A 22,261-nucleotide genomic window follows, 5' to 3' on the forward strand; every position below is an offset into this window, starting at 1 on the left:
CTCCAAGAGGGGAGGACTCACATTTGGTTTCTTCACCATTAGAGTCCCAATGTCAACACAGTGTCTGGCGCAGTAAGATGTTTGCTGAACTCACTGAGGAGCAAAATGCAAAAGAGTGGGACCCTCTTGTTAAGCTAAGTCATGTGCCTTTCAACAGTAGTTTTCTGTTGAAAACCTAAGAATCTGTAAACCACGTAAAAAGGAAAATATACTCGTTCCAACCAATCTAGCACTATTTAAGAAAATTTTTTCTTCTATTATGTAGACCAAATCTAGACATTGTAAAATTACTGAGCACCATGGCAAATATTTATGCTACCAGTAACATAAGCACCACTGCTCTTGCTTTCTCTCTTCAAACTTCTACCTCCTCATTCTGTCTGATTAACATGTCAGCATCATTGTTTCCAGCAACCACCAAGGCTTAAGACCAGGTGAATGGCAGAGTAATCATTCATTTTTGTCCTCTTACTGTAACCTCGCTTCTTCTATCTTCTCTGCTACTGTATGGCCTTCAAGTTTTTATTTGAGCTGCTTTTTATTCTAACATCATTGTATTATACAAACAACAGATGGAAAACTGAAAATGTCTTGAAATGAGACCCTGGCATGAGGGTCAAAATCAGCCAACCTTTTTAGTTCTGCCATAAAGGCATCTTCATATTATCTCAGCCTTCCACTGATTATTTAGTTGCATTATTTATACTGCTGCAGCTTTTTCCAGAGGGCTCTGACATACTTCAATTCTTTTTTCTTTCTTCCAAGTAATAAGAGAACAATATTTGCTCACCTTTCATTAAACTCTCTGAATAAAATGAATCATAATATTTCAAATCAGATCTACTTGGCCTAAACCTTAGGTAGGGTTCATTGCTAGCACAGCAAGGCTTAAGCATAGAAAGACTTCCCCACAAAACCATCATCTGATTTGCAAGTGTCATTCCGATAATGCCACGCTTTGCCTTCCTTCTATGTCTTGGGTAGCTCTACCTAGGACTGATCTACATTTCCTTAGCTACTCTACTTTCCTTCAACCCACAGTACGCATACAAATTCAAAAGACTTATACAGGATGGAGATCTCTGCAGGTCAGCTGCATTTCCCTGGAAACCAGCCCCAGAGCCATGGAATACCCAATGACTGCAAGTCAGTAAGGTAAACTAGAACAGGAGAAGCTCAAAGCTTACCTCTAACATTGAGAGGAAAATCATTACACTGGTGAAAGGCTGAGATAATAGATGTACAACATGGCAATGTTCCACAGCTAGTGGAAGAATCAACTTGCATAATGAGAACACAGTACAATGGCTGAAAAGAAATACTGATACCATCATACTGTTATCTGAGATGGCATATGGAGATGGATCTCAGATTTTAAGGCTGTGTGAAGCACACAGACACCCTGCACTCAACCTGGACTTTCCATCACAAGTTACGGGTATCTCTGAATGCAATTCCTTGCCCATTTTATAGTTTACAGAATATTTTTTAAAAATTGTGCCATTTGATGCTAAAATCCACTTGGTTAAGTTTGTACCATCACCCATTTTACAGATGGTAAAAGGGAAGCTCCAAGAGGCTAGGAGACAGCTCTGAGGTCATACAACTAGTAACTGACATGCCCAAAACCTGAACACAGATTTTCAGACATCAAATTCAGTGAACTGGATACTATTCTCTACCAGAGGATCCTTAATTCAAACTGGTAAGAGCTCTTATTCAACCTCAAAAATTTTGTTGATATGCCATCTGCAAGGTCCCTTAAAGAAACAAAAATAAAAAACTAGGTCTCTACAAGATACCCACCTCTTGTGCAAATGACTCTGCTTTCTTTCGGAGGTCCTTCTCCAGCTCCAGGTTTACTTGCATCTCCTCATACTCTTCTACAGCTAATATGGACACTTAAGATGAGGAAGAGAAAACGGACAATATGCCACACAAATGGTCAGGAATATGGATGAAAAGGAGTGCTGAAGATTCTTCACACAGGCATATAGGCACTATGATCCATTTCTCATTGGCATATAAATTGATAAAACCTTTTTGGAGGGCAAGCTGGCAATGTGAATCAAGAATGTAAAACTATCCATACCCTTTGACTCAATGACTCCACTTCAAGGAAGGTATATTCTAAGAGATAAATGAGGAGCACACATATAGAGATTTGATCGTAAGGATGCCTTCTGCATCATTGCCCAAAATGGTGAAATAACCTAAATCAGTGGTCCCCAACCTTTTTGGCACCAGGGACTGGTTTCATGGAAGACAATTTTTCCACAGACAGGAGGTGGCGGGGGGTGGCGGGGGGTAGCGGGGGGGCGGGCAAGGAATGGTTTGGGGATGATATATAAGCGCCTTACATTTATTATGCAGTCAAACCTCTCTGCTAATGATAATCTGTATTTGCAGCCACTCCCAGCACTAGCATCACCACCTCAGATCATCAGGCGTTAGATTCTCATAAGGAGGGTGCAACCTAGACCCCCCCTCCACATGCGCAGTTTACAGTAGGGTCCGTGTTCCTATGAGGATCTAATGCCCCACTCATCTGACAGGAGGCGGAGCTCAGGCAGTGATGGGAGCGATGCGGTGCCACTGTAAATACAGATCAAGCTTCGCTGGCTTGCTCACCTGCTGCTCATCTCCTGCTGTGTGGCCCAGTTCCTAACAGGCCACGGACCAGTACCAGGCCCGGGGGTTGGGGACCACAGACCCAGATGGTCTAACATTAAAGGATCAGTAAACTGTGGTATAATAAATATTCTGTCATCAAAATTATACCGCAGAAGCATATTTAGTGAATGGAAAGACAGTCATGATACATTTTTTTTAATAAACAAGTTATAAAAATAAGCACAAACTGAATTCATTTTTGTTCTTTAAAAGCCACAGATAAAACACATCAACAGGCATTTCACAGAACAGGTTAACATATGAAATCCAATAAAAGTGGAAAGATGCTCATCTTCACTAGGATTCACAGAAATTCACAGTAAAAACACCTTTCCGTGCCCACTCAAGGGGCAATTGGTAAAAATTAAAAAGGACAGCTATATTGAGTTCGGAAAAGACACAGAACAATGGGAACACATGTACTGTTAACAGGACTGTAAACTGACAGATCTACTCAAACAGTAATTTGGTATTTTGTGGTGAAATTGAAGATAAAGTTTTACATTTGGCATTTATCTTAGTGAAACTGTGGGACATGTGCACCAGAAAACATGTATAATAATTTTAATAACATAATTTTCATGACTCAGAATAGCAAAAAACTGGAAACAACTCAAATTTCCACCTATTGGATACTGGATAAATGAATTTTGGTATAGTCATCTAATGGAATATTATGCCTCAGTGAAAACAAACATAACACAACTATGTCCTCACTAACACAGAAGTTGCAGAAGGTTATATGCAAAATGTTTGCATTTATATAAAGTTCAAAAACACACAAAATTAAACAATGTGCTGTTTAGGGATACATACATACTTGGCAAAACTATAAATAAAAGAAAGGAAATGATAAAAACTCAAGGGAAGGACATGAGCTGAGAGGGCTGTTCACGGGTTTGTAAGGTAAAACTAGGCACAAAGACATTTCTTTTACTGGTCTTCTCTTTGTCTTCCACATACATTACAAACATATTTAACAACAACAAAAATATATATATATAGTTTTTTAAGATTAGAAGAATATACACTAAAATATTAACAGTGCTTATCCCTGGACCATAAAGGTTAAGATTTTTCTTTTCCTATATGAATCTAAATTTTCCACCAAAAAGTTATATTACCTGAATAAAAAGAAAAAAAACAGACATATATGTCAGTTATTTTTAAGTGTTCTCCATGTTTACAAAGGAGAGAAACAACCTTAGATCAATTCAGGCCCAAAGAATCAAAGCTTTGTACTAAAGAATTACTTTAGTAGGACAGGAACCTTCAAAAGGAGGGTCCTGTCAAATAAAAGCAACATGAATTCTTTGCCACTTTTGACATTTAGTGGCTTATTTTGTTTAATAATGATATTGACAGGACAGAGGGAGTGGTGACGCTATTGAAATTAGGCACAACATAATTTCTTTCAGAATCGAGTCAGAAGGGCCAGGGTATGCGAAAATTCACTTTTCATTACAGTGTTCTGGACACAGAGCAGAGAGTCCATTATCTTGCCAGGGCCTCGGGCAGTCATAGTCGTCTTTGTCACGGCCTCCCCCTGAGGCTGCGGTGCGCCTCAGCCTCAGCGGACACCCACCGTCCCTCTGCCTCTGATGAGGCTCCTCGATCCCGCGCTGAGTCATATCGATAAAATCTTTAAAAAGGCTCACTTAATGGCCGCTCGCACACACTGTTCCGCCAGAACACTTCAAGCCTAACTGACTAAGGACGGGTTTGCTGGGTAATGACATAGAATTTCAGACTCTGTACTCTGTAAAATCTACTGCCTCCTCAGAAGAAAGTCTAATAGTCTTACTCACGAAAAGCAATAGAAGTGGTGATTTGTGGCGTGAATTATAGGTCCCTGATAGCTAAATAATTTTCAAACCTATTTTAAAAAGAAATTTCAGGAAGAAAACAAAGAAGACTATGCCTATCCGAAGCCCTGGCAAGATAATTGACTCTCTTTTCTGTGTCCAGAACACTGTAATAAAAAGCGAATTTTCGCATATCCTGGCCCTCCTGACTCAGATTCTGAAAGAAATCAGGTTAGTCCTTGTCATGTATTTGTTGCCCAATCTCTTCCTAGATAGGGGGCTCTCTGAAGGCAAGAGCCATGTGACTAACCTTTGCAGAACACTGTTTCTAGCACAGTGCAGCAAGACTGAAAATTCTTCTACATCATTGATCTTTAAATATGGAAAGACCTGAAGAGATGTTGCAACCTAGAGCCCCTCCCACACTTCACTACAAGGTCCTTTATTTACTCAAAAATCCAAGTTGATGAATGATGAAAAGATTGAGAGCTACCACCAAGAACAATGTGGAAGGCTCTGGGTCTGGAGTATTTCCTATTAGTGTTGCAGCTTCTGAACTTGGAAAGACAGTGGCTGAGGGGAAAAGGGAGAACAGGAAGCACATTAAGTTCCCTCTCTTAGAATTACTTTTGTAGAACTGAACTTTGTCATCACTTTCTTGTCCTAAACTGGGGGCCATAAGAAACAGGCCCCCATGAGACGCGATACTGCATTTTACAAGGATGACAAAGACACTGTTGACAAAATCACACAGAGTCCTCTGGAAATAGCCACTGGAGACATTTCCCACTTACCAGGAGACCAGGTCTGCTTCTCCTAATCATTAGGTTTATTTTCATGTGATTCATTTAAATGACCAAGAATCTCTTATTGCACTGGCTGCTAGACAGCTCAGCGTCAGATTTCAGACACACAGGCAGGAAATGTGCAAGACCTCAGAGCAAACACACACTGTGTAACAGTCTAATTCCACTTTCCCTTTGCCCCATTCTCCACGTCTTCTTAATATAAAATTTCATCCCATTATGTTACATGTTTTATGTAGATATACTAATCTCACCTGGATTGAGATTTACTATTAATAAATAACCTATAAAATATATAAATACTGAAGGGATAGCCAAAATGGCCAGGGTCCCAGGATATATGTAGAACAGAAGTAGTATTTAGGTTTGAAGTTTCAAAATGAGTTGGGTTCCTAGTTCCTCAACTGAAATCACTTTTAGATGTCCCCAGACTCTAAGTTGGGTAATAAAATAATAGGAATGAGAGAGACTTGCTGCTAGGAAAACACAATATAGGAGAAGTTTTGTTTATAAGAATCTTTAGGATAGGCACAGGTGTAAAATAACACAAATTACAAATGTATTTGAGAAAAAAAGACTGGAAAGACATACCTCTATTGCATTTTTCTAAGACTTTTCTCTGTTCAAGAACTTCTGAATTTAAAACAGCATTTTCTTGTTTAACTTTATTTACCTAAAAATGTGAGATTTTGAGGGAAGAAAATACCCAAAATTGTAAAATAAGACATATGGCAATGTGTGATATTTGAATTGCTGTTCAACTTTCAACATAAAATTACAATTTAAAGCTGAAATTGGCTTCACTGTGTTAAGGCTTTTATTAAAGCTCTTCTTTAAAGTTTCAAAGATAGCTATTTAAGTTAGTATGAACACTTAGTATAGAACTTATTTACATATTCCAATTGGCACTGGTCCCTAAACATAACAGTATTCTGGCCATGCAATGTAAATGATTCATATTCTTAACACAAAAATCCAACTAGAGATCACTCACAAAATACACAAATCATTTAGTCAGAGATCCAGTACTCAGTTTGTTATTCATTCTAAATTCTGATGACTTTTGGCTTAAGTAAAACACACATGAACTTTTAAGACAAAAAATATTTTGAACTTTGATGACTTTTGGCTTAAATAAAATACATGTGAAAATATTCGCACAAAAACTTAAATTTCTGAAGTAACTTTTGATATCAATAAGGGAGAAGAATACCATAGAGCAGTTAAAAAATAAAGAATATAAGGCTACACATATCAAGGTGGATAAATCTAAAATATATTATATTGAATTTAAAAAAACAGGTACATTTATAAAGTTTAAAAATATTCAAAATACTACATTTATAGTAAACATATAAATACATGCATTGGAATGATAAACACCAAGTTCAAAACAGTGGTTCCTTAGTAAAACTGGGCAGAGAGTAAGGAAAATGCAATTGAGAAGGGGTATACCCAGGTTTTTAATCTCTATGCTAACGATCTATGTCACGTAGTAGGTATAGGAATGTTCATTATTTTGCTCTGTATACCTTTTTTAGATATCAAAAATAGTCATAATAAAAATAATTTCTGCATTGTCTCCCAATGACACCTCTAAGTGGGAGGGGAGAAAATCATCCATCAATCATCACAACTGAGGAACAGAGCACATCAGAATGTGTACCCTGTCTGTCTCCTACAGCTGTACCCAAGAAACTAACTAAGGGAACAGTCCTGACACTGGCTCTGAATCCATCAGCACCTCCAGATAATCTGTGAACTGGTTTTTGTAGTAAAGCCTTATTATTGGTGTTGGTTTAAATTAATAACTGGTACACACCGTCCAACAAGGTCCCTTCCAAAATATCATCTCATCCCTCTGCCCATTCATTACCATGCTTTGCCACAATAAGCAAAAGCAAATGGGGCCGGGAAGTTGGTAGGCACTGCTTCCCAACCTTTATTACACCACGACCTTCAAGAAAATGACAATATACATATGGAAACTGAGGTCATCGTTTCACTGAAGGGATCAGTACCTTGGCATACTTGTAAGCCACAACGAGGGTTATTAGGTGCGGTAGCACATCAGTTGGGAAGCTCTGAGGGGTAGAATCCAAGACCACAGACATAAGTTAAACCAAGATTGTGAAGGCAGATCCTTGAAGCCTCATGCAAATAAAAGGCAATTTTGTGGTCCTGTTCTTAAGACAGTTCAAAAGGAAAAAGAAAGATTCTCTAAATACCCACTTGCATGCATTCTACCACTTGTACACATTTTACCATCCATCATGTATGTCTGTGTTGGAGGTACACAGAGGGACAGTCCTTCCCAACTGAGCCAGCTACCCACTGAAGAAGCAAAACACTCTCTTCCTTCCTCACCACCAGCAGTAAGGTGTAAGACCTGAAACAGTAACTACCATTCTTACAAATTCGCCTCATGCAGTAAAAAACGGGGGACAACAGGGAACACATCCATGCTATTTGAGTGTTTCATTTATTAAGCTAGGTAGTAGATACATTGATGTTCATGATCTTACTTTCTCTACCTTTTTATATGTCTGAGAAGAAGAGATTAAAAGTGATGCATAGTTCCCATGTCAGAAATTAGCTTCCAACAGCAAATTTTTAACTTAGCCAGTCCCCAAACACCTGGAAAACACTAAAAGCCTTGCCTTTCAGGCCTAAGATACATACTTCTTCAATGACTTCTACAAGTTTGCTCTTGAGATTTTCCAGTTCAATGGCTAATGTCTTCTTTTCCTCCTGAACAGATACAATTTGATCTCGAAGTTCTATATTTTTAAGGAAAAAATAAAAAAAATAGAATAAACTTATTTTTAAAAGAAGAAATCAATCTATCTGGTCAAAAGAATTGAAAATGCCAGTCCATGTGCAGCTTACGGTCAAGGTTATTTAAGAATTAAAAGGAAAATAAAGAACCAAAGGACAATGGGAATCTCATTTGTGTGGGTGGCCCCCGCACAGCCAGTTATTAATAATTTTCTATCCAGCAACCTCAATACAGTAAATGTACCAGAGCATGTTTCCTTTGCATTCTATCAAACCTACATTCCTCACAAAAGCTACCTGGCATTTGGGAAGTAAAAATTTTTAAGCTGGCCGGGCGCGGTGGCTCACGCCTGTAATCCTAGCACTCTGGGAGGCCGAGGTGGGCGGATCGTTTGAGCTCAGGAGTTCGAGACCAGCCTGAGCAAGAGCGAGACCCCACCTCTACTAAAAATAGAAAGAAATTATATGGACAGCTAAAAATATATATAGAAAAAATTAGCCGGGCATGGTGGCGCATGCCTGTAGTCCCAGCTACTCGGGAGGCTGAGACAGGAGGATGGCTTGAGCTCAGGAGTTTGAGGTTGCTGTGAGCTAGGCTGACGCCACGGCACTCACTCTAGCCTGGGCAACAGAGTGAGACTCTGTCTCAAAAAAAAAAAAAAAAATTTTAAGCTTTCACCAAATCAAATTAAGGCATTGTACTAATTTCTTTTTCATTTCATTATGGCCATGGGCTCTTGTCACAATACAATATAAACAAACAATTGGGCAGTTAATAATTTAGAGATTTTGATTTGAAGAAAAAGATCCTGACTTGCTGCCAATTTATAGCCCTTAAACATTATTTGAACTGACTCAAAATATAACTATTTGAAAGGAGGGTTAATTCTAGTAATTTTCTCTCCAGAGTTGTGGGTGTTTTGTTTTTTAATTTATTTCATATTTTTTATTATTGGAATTAAATAAAAAATGTGTTACTAGAATGAAAATATCAGCAACTGGGCCAGGCATGGTTTGCTCACGTCTATAATTCTAGCACTTTGGGAGGCTGAGGTGGGAGGATCACTTGAGACCAGGAGATCAAGATCAGCCTGGTCAACATAGCGAGACCCTATCTATACCAAAAAAAAAAAAAAAAAAAACACTAAAATTAGCTGGCCGTGGTGGCACATGCCTGCAGTCCCAGCTACTGGGGAGGCTGAGGCAGCAGGATCACCTGAGCCCAGGAGTTTGAGGTTGCAGTGAGCTATGATGATGCCACTGCACTCCAGCCTGGGGGACAGAGTGAGACCCCATCTCAAAAAACAAACAAGAAAGAAAGAAAAGAATACAATAGCAACTGTAAGTATAAAGGCTTCTGGTGTTAAAGTTACTTCTACAACTCAAATGTTTAAAAATACACACGATTTCACACAGACTACTTAAACTTATACCCAAGCCTACTGTTTTGCCACTTAGCTTTTAACTGCTTTTAATTTCTTACCTTTTCCCAAAGGCAATGAGAAACTTGCTATGTGGTTATCTGTAAGTTAAGTCAAACTTTTTATACAACTGCAGCTCAAAGAAGTTCTCAAAGACTTATTTCTGAATCCCTTTCTCTACCAGCTGGCTAATCCAAAAGGAAGAACGTGAGATCATATTGTTCAAGACCTAACAGAAACTTCCTCTCTCCCCCTACCAACGTACTTCTATGTGGAGGGGTTGAAGAGTCCGGTAAAGACAGTGCCTGTTACATCCTTTCTTCTTTATGCTTCCAACAGAAGTCTTATCTACCAAACAAACTGATGAGTATTGCTTTGGACATATGTACTAAATTAAAATATTCTGATAGTTATTGAGCCCAAAACTGCTTTCCTACATCTTTAACACAAACATGTGTATGAATAAAATTAATGTGCGTTTAATAGATGTACCATATGATCTTGCCTTACAGCACTGCTTGCTGACCAACATGGTTGTTCTGAATATTTAAATATTGCTTATAGCTCACTGCCAGAATCAGATGGGAAATTCTTGGAGGACAGAACCTATGGAATTTGGGGAGGAATCTTCTCCAAAGACTCCAAGACAGAACTGAACAAACAAGGAGTGTTGGCTAAATATATTTTTATCCATTCTTTCTTCATTTAACAAGAATATCTTGACACACAGTCCATATTCTTAAGGTTATAGTCTAACTGGCTATTTCTGTTGAGCTAACACTTTCAAAAGTGCCAATTCCAAAACAAGAAAGTAACTCATAAAGCACAAATGTTATAACCTATTGTGATTCTCAGCCAGGCTATACCCTTGGCCAATTAAATCAGAATTTTGGGGCCGGGCGCGGTGGCTCACGCCTGTAATCCTAGCGCTCTGGGAGGCCGAGGCGGGTGGATCGCTCAAGGTCAGGAGTTCGAGACCAGCCTGAGCGAGACCCCGTCTCTACTAAAAATAGAAAGACATTATATGGACAACTAAAAATCTATATAAAAAAAAATTAGCCGGGCATAGTGGCGCATGCCTGTAGTCCCAGCTACTTGGGAGGCTGAGGCAGTAGGATCGCTTAAGCCGAGGAGTCTGAGGTTGCTGTGAGCTAAGCTGACGCCACGGCACTCACCCTAGCCTGGGCAACAAAGTGAGACTCTGTCTCAAAAAAAAAAAAAAAAAAAAAAAAAAAAGAATTTTGGGGAGGTAGGACCCAGGCATGAGCATTTTTAAAAGTTGCCAACTGATTCTGATGTGCAGTCAGGGTTGAGAAGTGCTGTCAGAAATATGCTCAGGGCCGGGCGCGGTGGCTCACGCCTATAATCCTAGCACTCTGAGAGGCCGAGGTGGGCAGATCGTTTGAGCTCAGGAGTTCGAGAACAGCCTGAGCAAGAGCGAGACCCCATCTCTACTAAAAATAGAAAGAAATTATACAGACAGCTAAATATATATATAGAAAAAATTAGCCGGGCATGGTGGCGCATGCCTGTAGTCCCAGCTACTCGGGAGGCTGAGACAGGAGGATCGCTTGAGCTCAGGAGTTTGAGGTTGCTGTGAGCTAGGCTGACGCCACGGCACTCACGCTAGCCTGGGCAACAGAGTAAGACTCTGTCTCAAAAAAAAAAAAAAAAAAAAAAAAAAGAAATATGCTCAGTAACGAAGCAAAGAGCTCCACCTTTGATTTGCTTCTGACACTGTACTGAGACACACGTCTCGGTGGCACCATCCGTGTCTGTAGTTGCATCTTCATCATCAATGTTTATCTCTTCGGTTATTACATCTGGTCCCAGCTTGGCCATGTATAACATGCTGATTCTTTTCAATGTTTTATTTTCTTTATTTAGCTAAGACAAAATATAAAAACGGTTATTTTAACAGCAGTCAAATGAGTATCTTGAATTTTTAAACAATAGACAAATTAAGAGTATTTTTGTCTTACATATTCATCAACATTCACAGCAGGACATAACAATTAACAGATTCATTAGGTAAGGTTTTATTCACACTTTTTAATATTAAATTTATTACTTGAAGCAAGACCTGCTGCCTGGATTACGGCTGGTAGCAAGTGGACATGCTAGTTATAACTGATAAGAAATATAAGGAATTAAGATAAAACACCGGTATAGATTAAATAAAATTTTGATTTATCTACAGTCATTAATAATCTTAATTAAGGCACTTTATTTTAAGCAAACTTTCTGTTTGATGCTGTGCTGTGAACACCTTTTCCATGTCTGTTTGCCTCGCATCCCCTCTTTCCTGGACACTGCCACTCTTCTTCATTGTTCCACATGACTTCTACGGGAAGAGCCCTGGTCCCCCCGGAGCACACCCATCCCGCTGGCCACAGCTTATTAGTCCAGGGATTAGGCACACACCCCAAGTTTGTGCCTGATCAGGATTCCTTCTCCAGAAATTTGTAAGCTGGAACAGAGAGATGAGTTTCTTTCCATGTGTCTGGAGCTGTTGGCAACCATATTCCACTACTAAATCAAGGAAGAGAGGAAGGTGGCCTATAGCAAAGCCAAAAATGAAGCCCCTACACAGAGAAAAGCAATGGAGAAAGGGTTTCCCAGACTCCAGTCCCTTCTTAAACTGTTCCTTGCTCATAGATTCTATGAGATTCTCCAATATTCCTCTCTAACAAATTTCTACAGTTTTTCTTTTCTTGCTTAAACTAGGCCAAGATGTGTTTCTGCTATTTAAACAGAGTACTAACAAGACACAACAGAAGTTCAAGATATGTTTCTATTATCTCTATAAAAAGAGTTCCAATTTATAGCAGAAAAACAGATTTCTAATTTGTTAATTTATGTGTTGTTCCCTGACGTAGAAATTAAGAGAAATGAGCTGGTTTTTAGATTTACCTAACTATTATCATCTTCTTTAGCTAATGTGTTTATGCGCATAAAAATGTTAGTAACAAAGTACACACAAAGACTAAGCTTGGTCCCATGTCCACAGAAGGAAAATATGGTTTTGCTTGTTCTCTCTTCCCAAGACTAAAAAATAAAAGGTCTTTCTAAATTTGAGCACATGAAAGTATTTAGTAGATTATTTTCCCTAGAATAAAATGTAAGCTATAGAAATGCAAACACATTCCTTTACTAGAGCCATTGGCCACCAAGATTTAAAAATTGGTATTGGAAATAAATGAACATAAGTCATTAGAAAGCTAACTACCCTCCCCACTGTACCTGAAACCAGAATAACATGTTTGGTATAGTATTAGTCTGGCTTTACCACTACTGTGGATACTTTGCTTTGCTAAAATGTATAGGTTAAACTGATGTATGTAGGCCAATTATTTAAGTTGTATAATCTAAAGCCATTAGATTTGCTTGTTTTGTACCTTTAAATATTTATGATCCACATTTGTGATCATAATTTGGGCTCCTCCAAGCTTCTCATAGGGAAGCCCAGCCCACTTCAATCTAGGAGATCTGATTTTTATGTCAATAATATATAGCCTAAATGTTTACCCCAAGTGGTGTGGTCTGGAGAACAAGAGGTCTCTCTACCCTTTCTAGGGAATCATGAAGAATCTCTTAGAAATGGCTACCAACCCTTCCATGGGTTCTCCCTGGGAAGAAGACTGACAAGTTCTATTTGGGGAATCAGACACAGCCCTTTGTCCCCTGTCCCCAGTCTACAGCCCCAGCTTCTATCTTCCCACATTAGAGGATCAGGGATAACAGATGAGGCCCATAATTTCCCAGCCCCTCTTCTTTAAGATGGAAAATTCCAGTAAACACTGTGTGGGTTCTTTAAACCATGAATGCCTCAGCATGGCACTAGAAGCTCAAGGACCTTCTTGCCGATTCTCAAACTATCTCGTCTTTCCTGAATGTTGGAAGAAAATACCAATTTAAGAAAAAAGTGAAAAATCTAAAGACTTAACATGCTGACTGCCAAACTAGGAAAAAAAAATTGTTGTCCTTGGGACCGTGGTGTTTTATTACAAAAACAGAACAAAAACTTCAAAAACAAAATGTCCTTTCTAATTTAATGAAAAATGAAATTTACTGACTTCTATCCATTTAATCCACATTTTTAGAATTAATTTGTCAATATCGGTTGTAACAATAAGAACATCAACAAGTAAGATTTTCACAAACCAACTGCAGGGTTTTGTCCAGGTTTTGCTGCATGAGGCTCCAGGCTCAAAACTAGCATGAGTTAAATACAACTCGCATGCCAGTTAATGTGTTAATTTATAATTCTGCCTCCTAATATTTAAACTAATGGTTCTCAATTCTGTACATCAGAATCTCTGGAGAGCACTTAAAAAATCCCAATGCTTGGGTCCTACACCATACCAAAATCTCTGGCAGTGGGACCTCACATAGCACTTTTTCAGAGTTTCCTAGGTGACTCCAATGTACATCAATACTAAGACTCACTATGTAGAGTAATGCAAGGCTTTAGTATACAACCCAGCTCTGCAATAAAATTCTGCCTCTGCCTCTACAACTAACCTAATCTTTCAGTGTTTCAGTTTTCTCATCAGTAAAGTAGGATAAAAATAGTCTCTATCCCACAATATGAAGATTAAATGAGACACACAAAGTACTTAATACAGTAATTGACATATAGTAAAACTTCAGGAAGTGTTAGCTATTAATAGGTAGAAGAGAGGCTTGTGTGTTTATCCTTTGGAAATGATTTATCAGTTAGTTTTCTTCAACCAAAGTACTCATCTATTTTTCTTCTTCCTCCAGGATACTCATGAAAATATCAATTTTTTCCATCTAGTGCTTAATATATTACTTCTCAGACCACCATCACAATAATACTTGATAACCTGATAGTCAACAGTTCTGCTCTCAAAGAGCTTAACACCCCTACTAAATCAGGCACCAAAGTTCACCAGCTACTGTCTGTAGTACAACTGCTCTGTTTAACAAAATTACTAGCCTAAGAAAAAAGGCAACCAGAAAATTTCATAAGTCTTCTCTAAAACACCATTTTCATATTTTGAAAGAAATAAAAGATTTATATACATGAGGTCTTCTGTGCATACTACTTGAACATTTTTGAGAATTCTGAATTTACAAATTTTGGCTAAGCAATTTCGCTGCAGTTATTTATCCAAGTTATAAGTTAATGGTATGCTACTTGTTGTTTGGAACCCTTCTACGTTACAAGCCAAAAATAAATCTTTTATAACCCTATAGTAACAGAATCTACCACTATATTCAAATTTAAATAGAATTTTTATATTGAGCACAGTTTAATAAACATTTAAAGGTACAAAACATGCAAGTTTAATGGCTTTGCATCATATGACTTAAATAAGTGGTCTACATACATCAGTTTAATCCATACATTTTAGCAAAGTATCTACACTTGCTTTTAAGAAAATTGAGGTCAAACTGCACCATAAGAATTAAACATTCCATTTGTCATTAATTTGATGGCAAAGATTTAGAAAAATAAGAATTACACAAACTTTGCTGCTCAGAAAATGAAGCATACTTTCAAAAAATGACAATTTATACTTAAATCAGAATATGCTATTATTTATTGATCACACATATAAACAAAGTTTTCAAATTTTGCATTCAAAGCTATAGTATCGGCTAAGCATGGTGGCTCATGCTTGCAATTCCAGCACTTTGGGAGGCTGAGATGAGAGGATTGCTTGAGACCAGGAGTTTGAGACTAGCCTGGGCAACACAGTGAGACCCCCATCTCTACAAAAAATTTAAAAAATTCGCTGGGCATGGTAGCATGCACCTGTAGTCCTAGCTACTGGAGAGGCTGAGACAGAGGATCTGCTGTGCCCAGGAGTTTGAGGTTGCAGTGAGCTGTGGTCACACTGCTACACTCCAGCCTGGGCAACAGGACAAGACCCTTTCCCAAAAAACAAACAATCTTTCATGTCCAATGAGCAAATCTATAAGTGTTTGACTGAATTCTCATTTTTTGGTTTGTTTTTTATTCCATGCCCCATGAGTTCATAAAACAAACTATGTATCCATTTTTTAAAAGGCTTCTTAAAGAATAGGCAACAAACAGCATAAAATAAAGAGCCTATTGCTAAGACTAAATTGTAAAAATGACCTTAAAGATTAGGTAACACAGTGGTTCATAACCAGGGATGAACTTATCAGTCACTTGGCAGCTTTTCTACATATACATGCCTGGGCCACACCCGTAGAGCCAGTGGGTCTGGGGTATTCTCAAGAAGAACCATGGCCCATCCTGGCATTTAGGGCAAGACAACTACACCTCAAAGAGATGAATTCTCTTGCCCAAAGTCACCTATTAAATAAAAGGGGAGGGAGGAAAGGGTTTTTTTTTAAGAGGGTCATATATGGACCAACGATTAACTCTAGTCCATCCTGTCATTTAAGATGAGACACTGCAGTCCAGAGAATAGAACAAGCTTATCCAAAGTCACATATGCCAAAAATGACATAACCAGGAACAAAATCTGGATATACTGCCCTGAATAAACTCTGCCAATCCAGAGAGGTAACCAGGATCCTAACTTTAGATGTACTATTGCAACAGGAATACTTGAAAATAACAAGAGAACATAAAGAAAGTATCCTTAGACGCTAGAAGATTCAGAGAAGCTAGTATTTTTTTCTCTACTTGTTCCAAAAGAAGTAAGAGAAATGAAAAGAATTCACACAACATTATGGACCAGCAACCTCTATGATATGTAGCAGAGTAAAAAGGATGTAAGAGTATCCATGTTATCACTGTTTTTAAAGCAATGACCTGTATTGCTATGTATGCATCAGACGAGTAACAAGAGAGAAGTTACATACATAGATTTATATTCTTATGTTCAGACTGAATATCTTATGAATTCTAATGTAGTGTCGTTCTGCAAACAATTAAGCAAATACCTCTAGCAAGCACGCTGCTGATGCATACTAATTAAATTTATTTACTTATTTATTTATGGGTAGCAGGATTTCAGTCACATCCAAAGAAATACTTTGAAAGTAGGTGATGGGGGATAGGGGGAGGGAAAAGAAATACAACCAGCATTACTAATGAAATTTTGTTGAAAATTGCTGTAATCCATTTTCTGATGAAGTGGTTCAGATGCATTTTACCCAACCCAAAATACATAAGACAGATAAAAACATTCTTTAATAATAATGTACTTCTGATGAGACAGAATATAGAAAATTACACACTTGGTAAATTCATCAGCTAGAAGCAATCAGCGGAGCACTGGAGGTCACCTTTAGCATGCCCTCACTTTGCTTTCACAAATAATCACCTGAAATGTACGGCTTCAGAATGACTTTTTCATCTGATTCAAATATGAAACATTCATTGCTCTTTTATGTCACACCAGGTTAGTTTTAAACTCGGTACACATTTTAACCAAATGCACAGACATTTGGAAAGTTCATTTCAACCGACTACCCTGAGACCATTTTTCACAGGCAAAAAACACAAATGCTGAAATACACATATACAAATGCTCCTTTTACGATGGAAATAACCTTTTCATTAAGGCAAACATTTACATAATCATATTCCAGGATTCTGAGACCTTACCGCACTTCCCTCCTCATCAGATTGGAGAACTAAGAACACCACAAAAGGACAGAAGCCACTGTTTAGAAAAGCCAGTGGAAATAAAAAAGCTCAGGTAAAATTCCTTCATGTGAACAGGCTCACCTTTGTTGCCAGAGCTTCAGCACTTTCTCGACAAGTCTTCTCTATTTCAAGATGGTTCTGCATGAAATTAACTTCCTCTATAACCATGTGAGAAACTAGGAATGAGGGGGGGGAAAAAAGTCTCAGCATTCAGAGATTAGTCAGCTATTCCAGAAGCCCACGCATTGTCCCATGATTAAGAATACTTCAATTCTTTAGCTGGCCAAACCTTCAGCTATCATTGAAAAAAAGTTTTTGAGAAGCTGCCCTGATTGAATCTTTGCTAATATTTGAATGTAGAAAGAAAGAAAAAGAACACAATGAAGAATGCCTCACTGCTATTACAGATATTTTCAGGAAGCTATTTAGGAGACTTTTTTTAAGCGTCTATTTTCTATGTAGCTATAGACATATCTGCTAATTTAAACAAAAGATCTTTCATAAATAAAGAGGATGGCAATATGACTGCCTTTTCTTAGCACGATATAATACATGTATCCAAGAAGGGAAATTAGCTAATGAAAATAAAGGAAAAATAAATCTTAAATTGATCTTATGGCAGGAATAACAATGTGGCAGCTTAATTATTGTACATTAGTCTTTATTAGTTGCAAAGTAGTTACTGTTATTTCATAAACTCCAGGGCAGAAAAGTATAGCAACAAGATTTATGTATTATATGATGATGAAAGCAGATGCTAATAAATTGTTTCTTACATCACAGACTGCCAGGAGGTATAGAAGTAAAATTTTTCCTGATATTGTACCAGCACTTGAAAAATAGTAATTTTTAGATTTTTTGAGAGCAGGCTCATGAAAATTGAGATTTAAAGGTATAAAGTAAGTTAGAACTTGAATTATATTTTGAAGACCAACTAATAAAAATGCCAATTCCTTCTGCCCATATTTCTAGTTAGAAGAAAATTCTTAGAATCTCAAACCTTAAGTGTAGACATGTTACTTATTGACATGTGTTTGGCTTTAAAAAAAAAAAAAAAAAAAAAATTAAAGGACACCCAAATGTGAAACCCAACGAAGTTAGGCAAAAAGCACTGGGCTCACATAACACAAAGAGAGATTACTTTTGATTCATTTAAGCTTAATTAACCTGCAATTATGATTAAACTCAGGGGAAAAAAATTTCTCTCCAAATTAAATACAAAAATGTATTACTTCCTAAGTCTGTCCAAAGTTCTTATTATGTTAATATTCAAATTCATAAAGCAGCACTAAATGGCCAGAAACATCCCTAACCTTGACATTTTTTCAGGGGTAATAATAATCTGCAGCAAATGCAGGCCAACCAAAAACCACTTAACTAATTAGTAGTTGCAGTCACCGAGAAAAACATGAATCAACACTGTTATTACAAGTGGCACATTTGAGTGGCATCTAATTATGACTTGATGAGCACGATACTTGCATTATCAACATTACTACTGCATCCCATCAGGGCCTAAAAGCTGCTGATGGCATTGACTTCGAGAAACTCCCACTCAATGGTACAGCAGCACCCAACAATCGGCTTGGCAGGGGCCCCCCTCACTAAATGACACGTTAAGCGTAATTACTGGTAGACATTGTAAATAAACAGGATTGGAAGTGAAAATTGTACCAAGTGCATAAGACACAATCTGACACATTGGAAGTGGCAGCCTTAATTGAGAGTTTCTTTGACTGCTCAAGATCATTTCAACTGCATTTCTCAGAGGACAGTGATTATAACTGTGGAGACAGACGGCATAATGGTATCAGCACTGCTGACAGAGCAGTGAATTAAATTGTATCTGCTCTTGTGTGAAAGCCTTGATGAGAGGTACAGATGCCTTAGTGGTCTTATCATTATAACACAATGGTCATGTTGTCATCAACCTTTCTGGCTCCAATTGAAAAGAAATGATTGTGTGTTGAAGCTCCCCCCCCTTTCCACACCACCCCCCTTCTTCTCTTCTATCTCTTGCTCTGAATAGAACCAATTTTCAGAGAGCTATGAAATCACGCAATAGGTCCTAAAATGCAGCTGCTTGGCATACAAACGGGTTCCCATTAAACTGGAATCACACACAATATGTGTTTATGCCAGAAGAACAAATAGAAGCTGAACACAGGCCAAGTTTATTCACACACACAAAGCCCATGTAGCTCTTCATCAATATAATTGCCTTTTATATTGTAGTTTAAATAATAGGCTCTATTATTTCCTTAAAATCCTAATATTCCTGGCATTTTATCACTATGTTTACAAGGTAGGTTCTTCAAAAATGTGAAGGAAAGAGAAAAGAAACCTATACAATTTTTACAACATCAAATATTACTTTGAATTTTTAGCCTTAACTACTTGACATCTTCTGCCACAATCTGGTATTTCCACTATCATAACAAAAACATAAACACTCTGCATTTTTCATAGGAATCTGACTTTTTATTCAATAACATTCTTGCTTGGGAAAGAATAAGAAAAATCATTCCGCAGTAGTGAGGTTTAGGCCTAGCAAATGGGGGGGGGGAACACATTTATTTTCTAAACATTTTGTAAAAAGCTGCCCTGTGATTTAACTTGATAAACTTGGTTGGGTAGTACCTATCCACATTTTCTCCCATTCTGATATGGTGTACTCCATCAGCTGGGTTTTTATTTCTTCCTCAAAGAGGGAACAGTAGAATTTGAAATTGTACTTTAATTTTTAGTTTAAGAAATTATCTCAATGCTAAATTGGTAGCAGAGAAACCTACTAATCAACTTTCCAGGATCAGAAGGGAAACATATATTTCAAAGGGCAATCAGATCTTTACAAAGTATGACCCCATTTTCAAAACCAAAGTCAGATCACATGCTGTAAAACAGAAATATTTTTTTATCTATAAATTTAATTTGTACCTTTCAAAGAATAAAAGTTTTTAAAAACTTTAGCTGTTTATGATTTGCCTCATGGTCTTGAATTTGGGCTTGTCTCATAGTATCCACAATCCCTGGCCACTACACCTATATTTTTGGGTGACATAAGGTTTAAAAAAGAAAAAAGATGAGCTTTTAATAAAATGACCCCAGTACTGCAGAAAAATCCTAAAGCTTGTAGAAATATATACTGTAATATTTACAGTTAGTAAATATTAAAATGATATGTTGACTGGATGAGTTTCCAAAGGTCAGTGAGGTGAGTATACAGATGAAGGAAGATTGGACATGAGTTGATAAACTGCTAAAGCAGTATAATTGGTACCTTGGGGATCATTATACTATTTTCCCACTTTTGTACAACTTTGAAATTTTTCATAATGAAAAACATTTTAGGCCGGGCGCGGTGGCTCACGCCTGTAATCCTAGCACTCTGGGAGGCCGAGGCGGGTGGATTGCTCAAGGTCAGGAGTTCGAGACCAGCCTGAGCGAGACCCCGTCTCTACTAAAAATAGAAAGACATTATATGGACAACTAAAAATCTATATAGAAAAAATTAGCCGGGCATAGTGGCGCATGCCTGTAGTCCCAGCTACTCGGGAGGCTGAGGCAGTAGGATCGCTTAAGCCGAGGAGTCTGAGGTTGCTGTGAGCTAAGCTGACGCCACGGCACTCACTCTAGCCTGGGCAACAAAGTGAGACTCTGTCTCAACAAAAAAAAAAAAAAAAAATTTTAATGACCCTGAGAACTCAGAAGCATAACCCTAAAAGTACATCAATTATTTTTTCTATCGGGCTAGTTGAATTAGCAAAGTTTGTCTCTCCACATCTATGACCTTAAAGCTCTTACATACTTGCTGTTGTAGTATAGATCACATTGTAGGGTAACTTGTTTTTTTTTTTTTTTTTTTTTTTACTTGTTTTTGTCTTCTACTGTGAGCATTAGAGCAGGGATTTTGTGTTACACATGTCTGATTCTCTTGTACCCAGCACAATCCTATGCACAAAGTAAGTACTCATGTTTGTGTTTTTTTGAAGGACTGAAAAGATATATCGGGCCTAAGTTCATCTGTGAACATCCTTTTATGTGAATGTTCTCTGCTGCATAGAACTGCTTAGGAAACAACTTAATGAGCCTGACTACATGTCCAGCCTCGTGCTAAACCCTTTACATGTGTTCCTTCATGAATCCTTACAACAATCCTATAACACAGATATTATCATAGCAGTTTCATCATATATTTGAGAACCCTAAGGCCCAGAGAATTTTAGTGACATATGCTGAATCACAGAGTTCTAACTGGTAAAGCCCAGCCAAACCCATTCTAAGTGACTCCAGATTCCTATGGTCCCTTCTAACTATGCAAGGTGTCACCACCACTTCTCCAAACTCCAACATCCAGCACTATTTTAGATGTAGAATACGTTTTGAGCATACATGGTGAACATACCACAAATTCTTCTTCAACATCAGGTTACTTAAAAAGGTTTTCATGTGGTAAGAAAACAGCCATGAAAGTTGGCATGTATGTAGGAAAACTGGTGTGCCACGCAACAGAGCAAAGGATCTAATGTTGTGTCCTAAAAGATATGAAAGGACTTTGATTAGTTCTCTTTTCATGGGAATCTGTCTTCCTATGGAGCATGGCTTTGCTACGTGGCGGTGTTCTTTGTGTAGAAAGACTAGGAGAAAGGCACACAAAGACCCGGCAGAGGGCCAAGAATGGCGTGGAAATGTGGATAAAAACATATATCCTGGGAAAAGCATGCTAAGCTAGGGCAAGTAGATCCCTACGGCCTAACAAAGCTTTTCCTGAGCCTCATTCAGCTGCTCTTCCTACACTTCAAGACCTAGGTCACAGGGATTTCAGATTTCAACGCAGCACCAAAAGAAACTTTTCCCCACAGCTGCCCAAATGTAGAGTCTGGTATCCAGGAACTAACTCCCTAAAGGTAAATGATATGAACTCTTAATACTGAAGGGCAGTCAGGCACTGGATAGTTTAGTAGATGAGGTCAGCAACTAACATTTATTAAGCACTTACTCTATGCCGGATACAGTGTTAAGTGCTTTTTACATAGATTATCTCATTTTACCCTCAAATAGCCTACAAAGCAAGGTCATTTATCACAATTTTACTAATACAGAAACTTGCTCAGGACTACATGGATTCACACCAAACAGTGCTTTCCCCTGGTGATAAAT

At 37.9% G+C, this 22,261-nt stretch overlaps 1 protein-coding gene across 3 annotated transcripts in view; it reads right to left on the reverse strand.

The window, feature by feature from the left end:
* The window catches only part of SHTN1 (shootin 1), a 117,870-nt gene that overhangs the window by 45,553 nt on the left and 50,056 nt on the right, over positions 1 to 22,261 (reverse strand). For all 3 annotated transcript variants that reach the window (XM_069460074.1, XM_069460076.1, XM_069460075.1), the window contains exons 4-8: positions 17,183 to 17,277; positions 11,202 to 11,370; positions 7,967 to 8,064; positions 5,876 to 5,957; positions 1,807 to 1,901 (exon numbers count right to left, since the gene is read on the reverse strand). In XM_069460074.1, coding sequence (XP_069316175.1) covers positions 1,807 to 1,901; positions 5,876 to 5,957; positions 7,967 to 8,064; positions 11,202 to 11,370; positions 17,183 to 17,277 — 539 coding nt within the window. The remainder of the gene's footprint in view (positions 1 to 1,806; positions 1,902 to 5,875; positions 5,958 to 7,966; positions 8,065 to 11,201; positions 11,371 to 17,182; positions 17,278 to 22,261) is intronic.

Source organism: Eulemur rufifrons, chromosome 28, assembly GCF_041146395.1.
Source record: "Eulemur rufifrons isolate Redbay chromosome 28, OSU_ERuf_1, whole genome shotgun sequence".
NCBI classification, from domain to species: domain Eukaryota; kingdom Metazoa; phylum Chordata; class Mammalia; order Primates; family Lemuridae; genus Eulemur; species Eulemur rufifrons.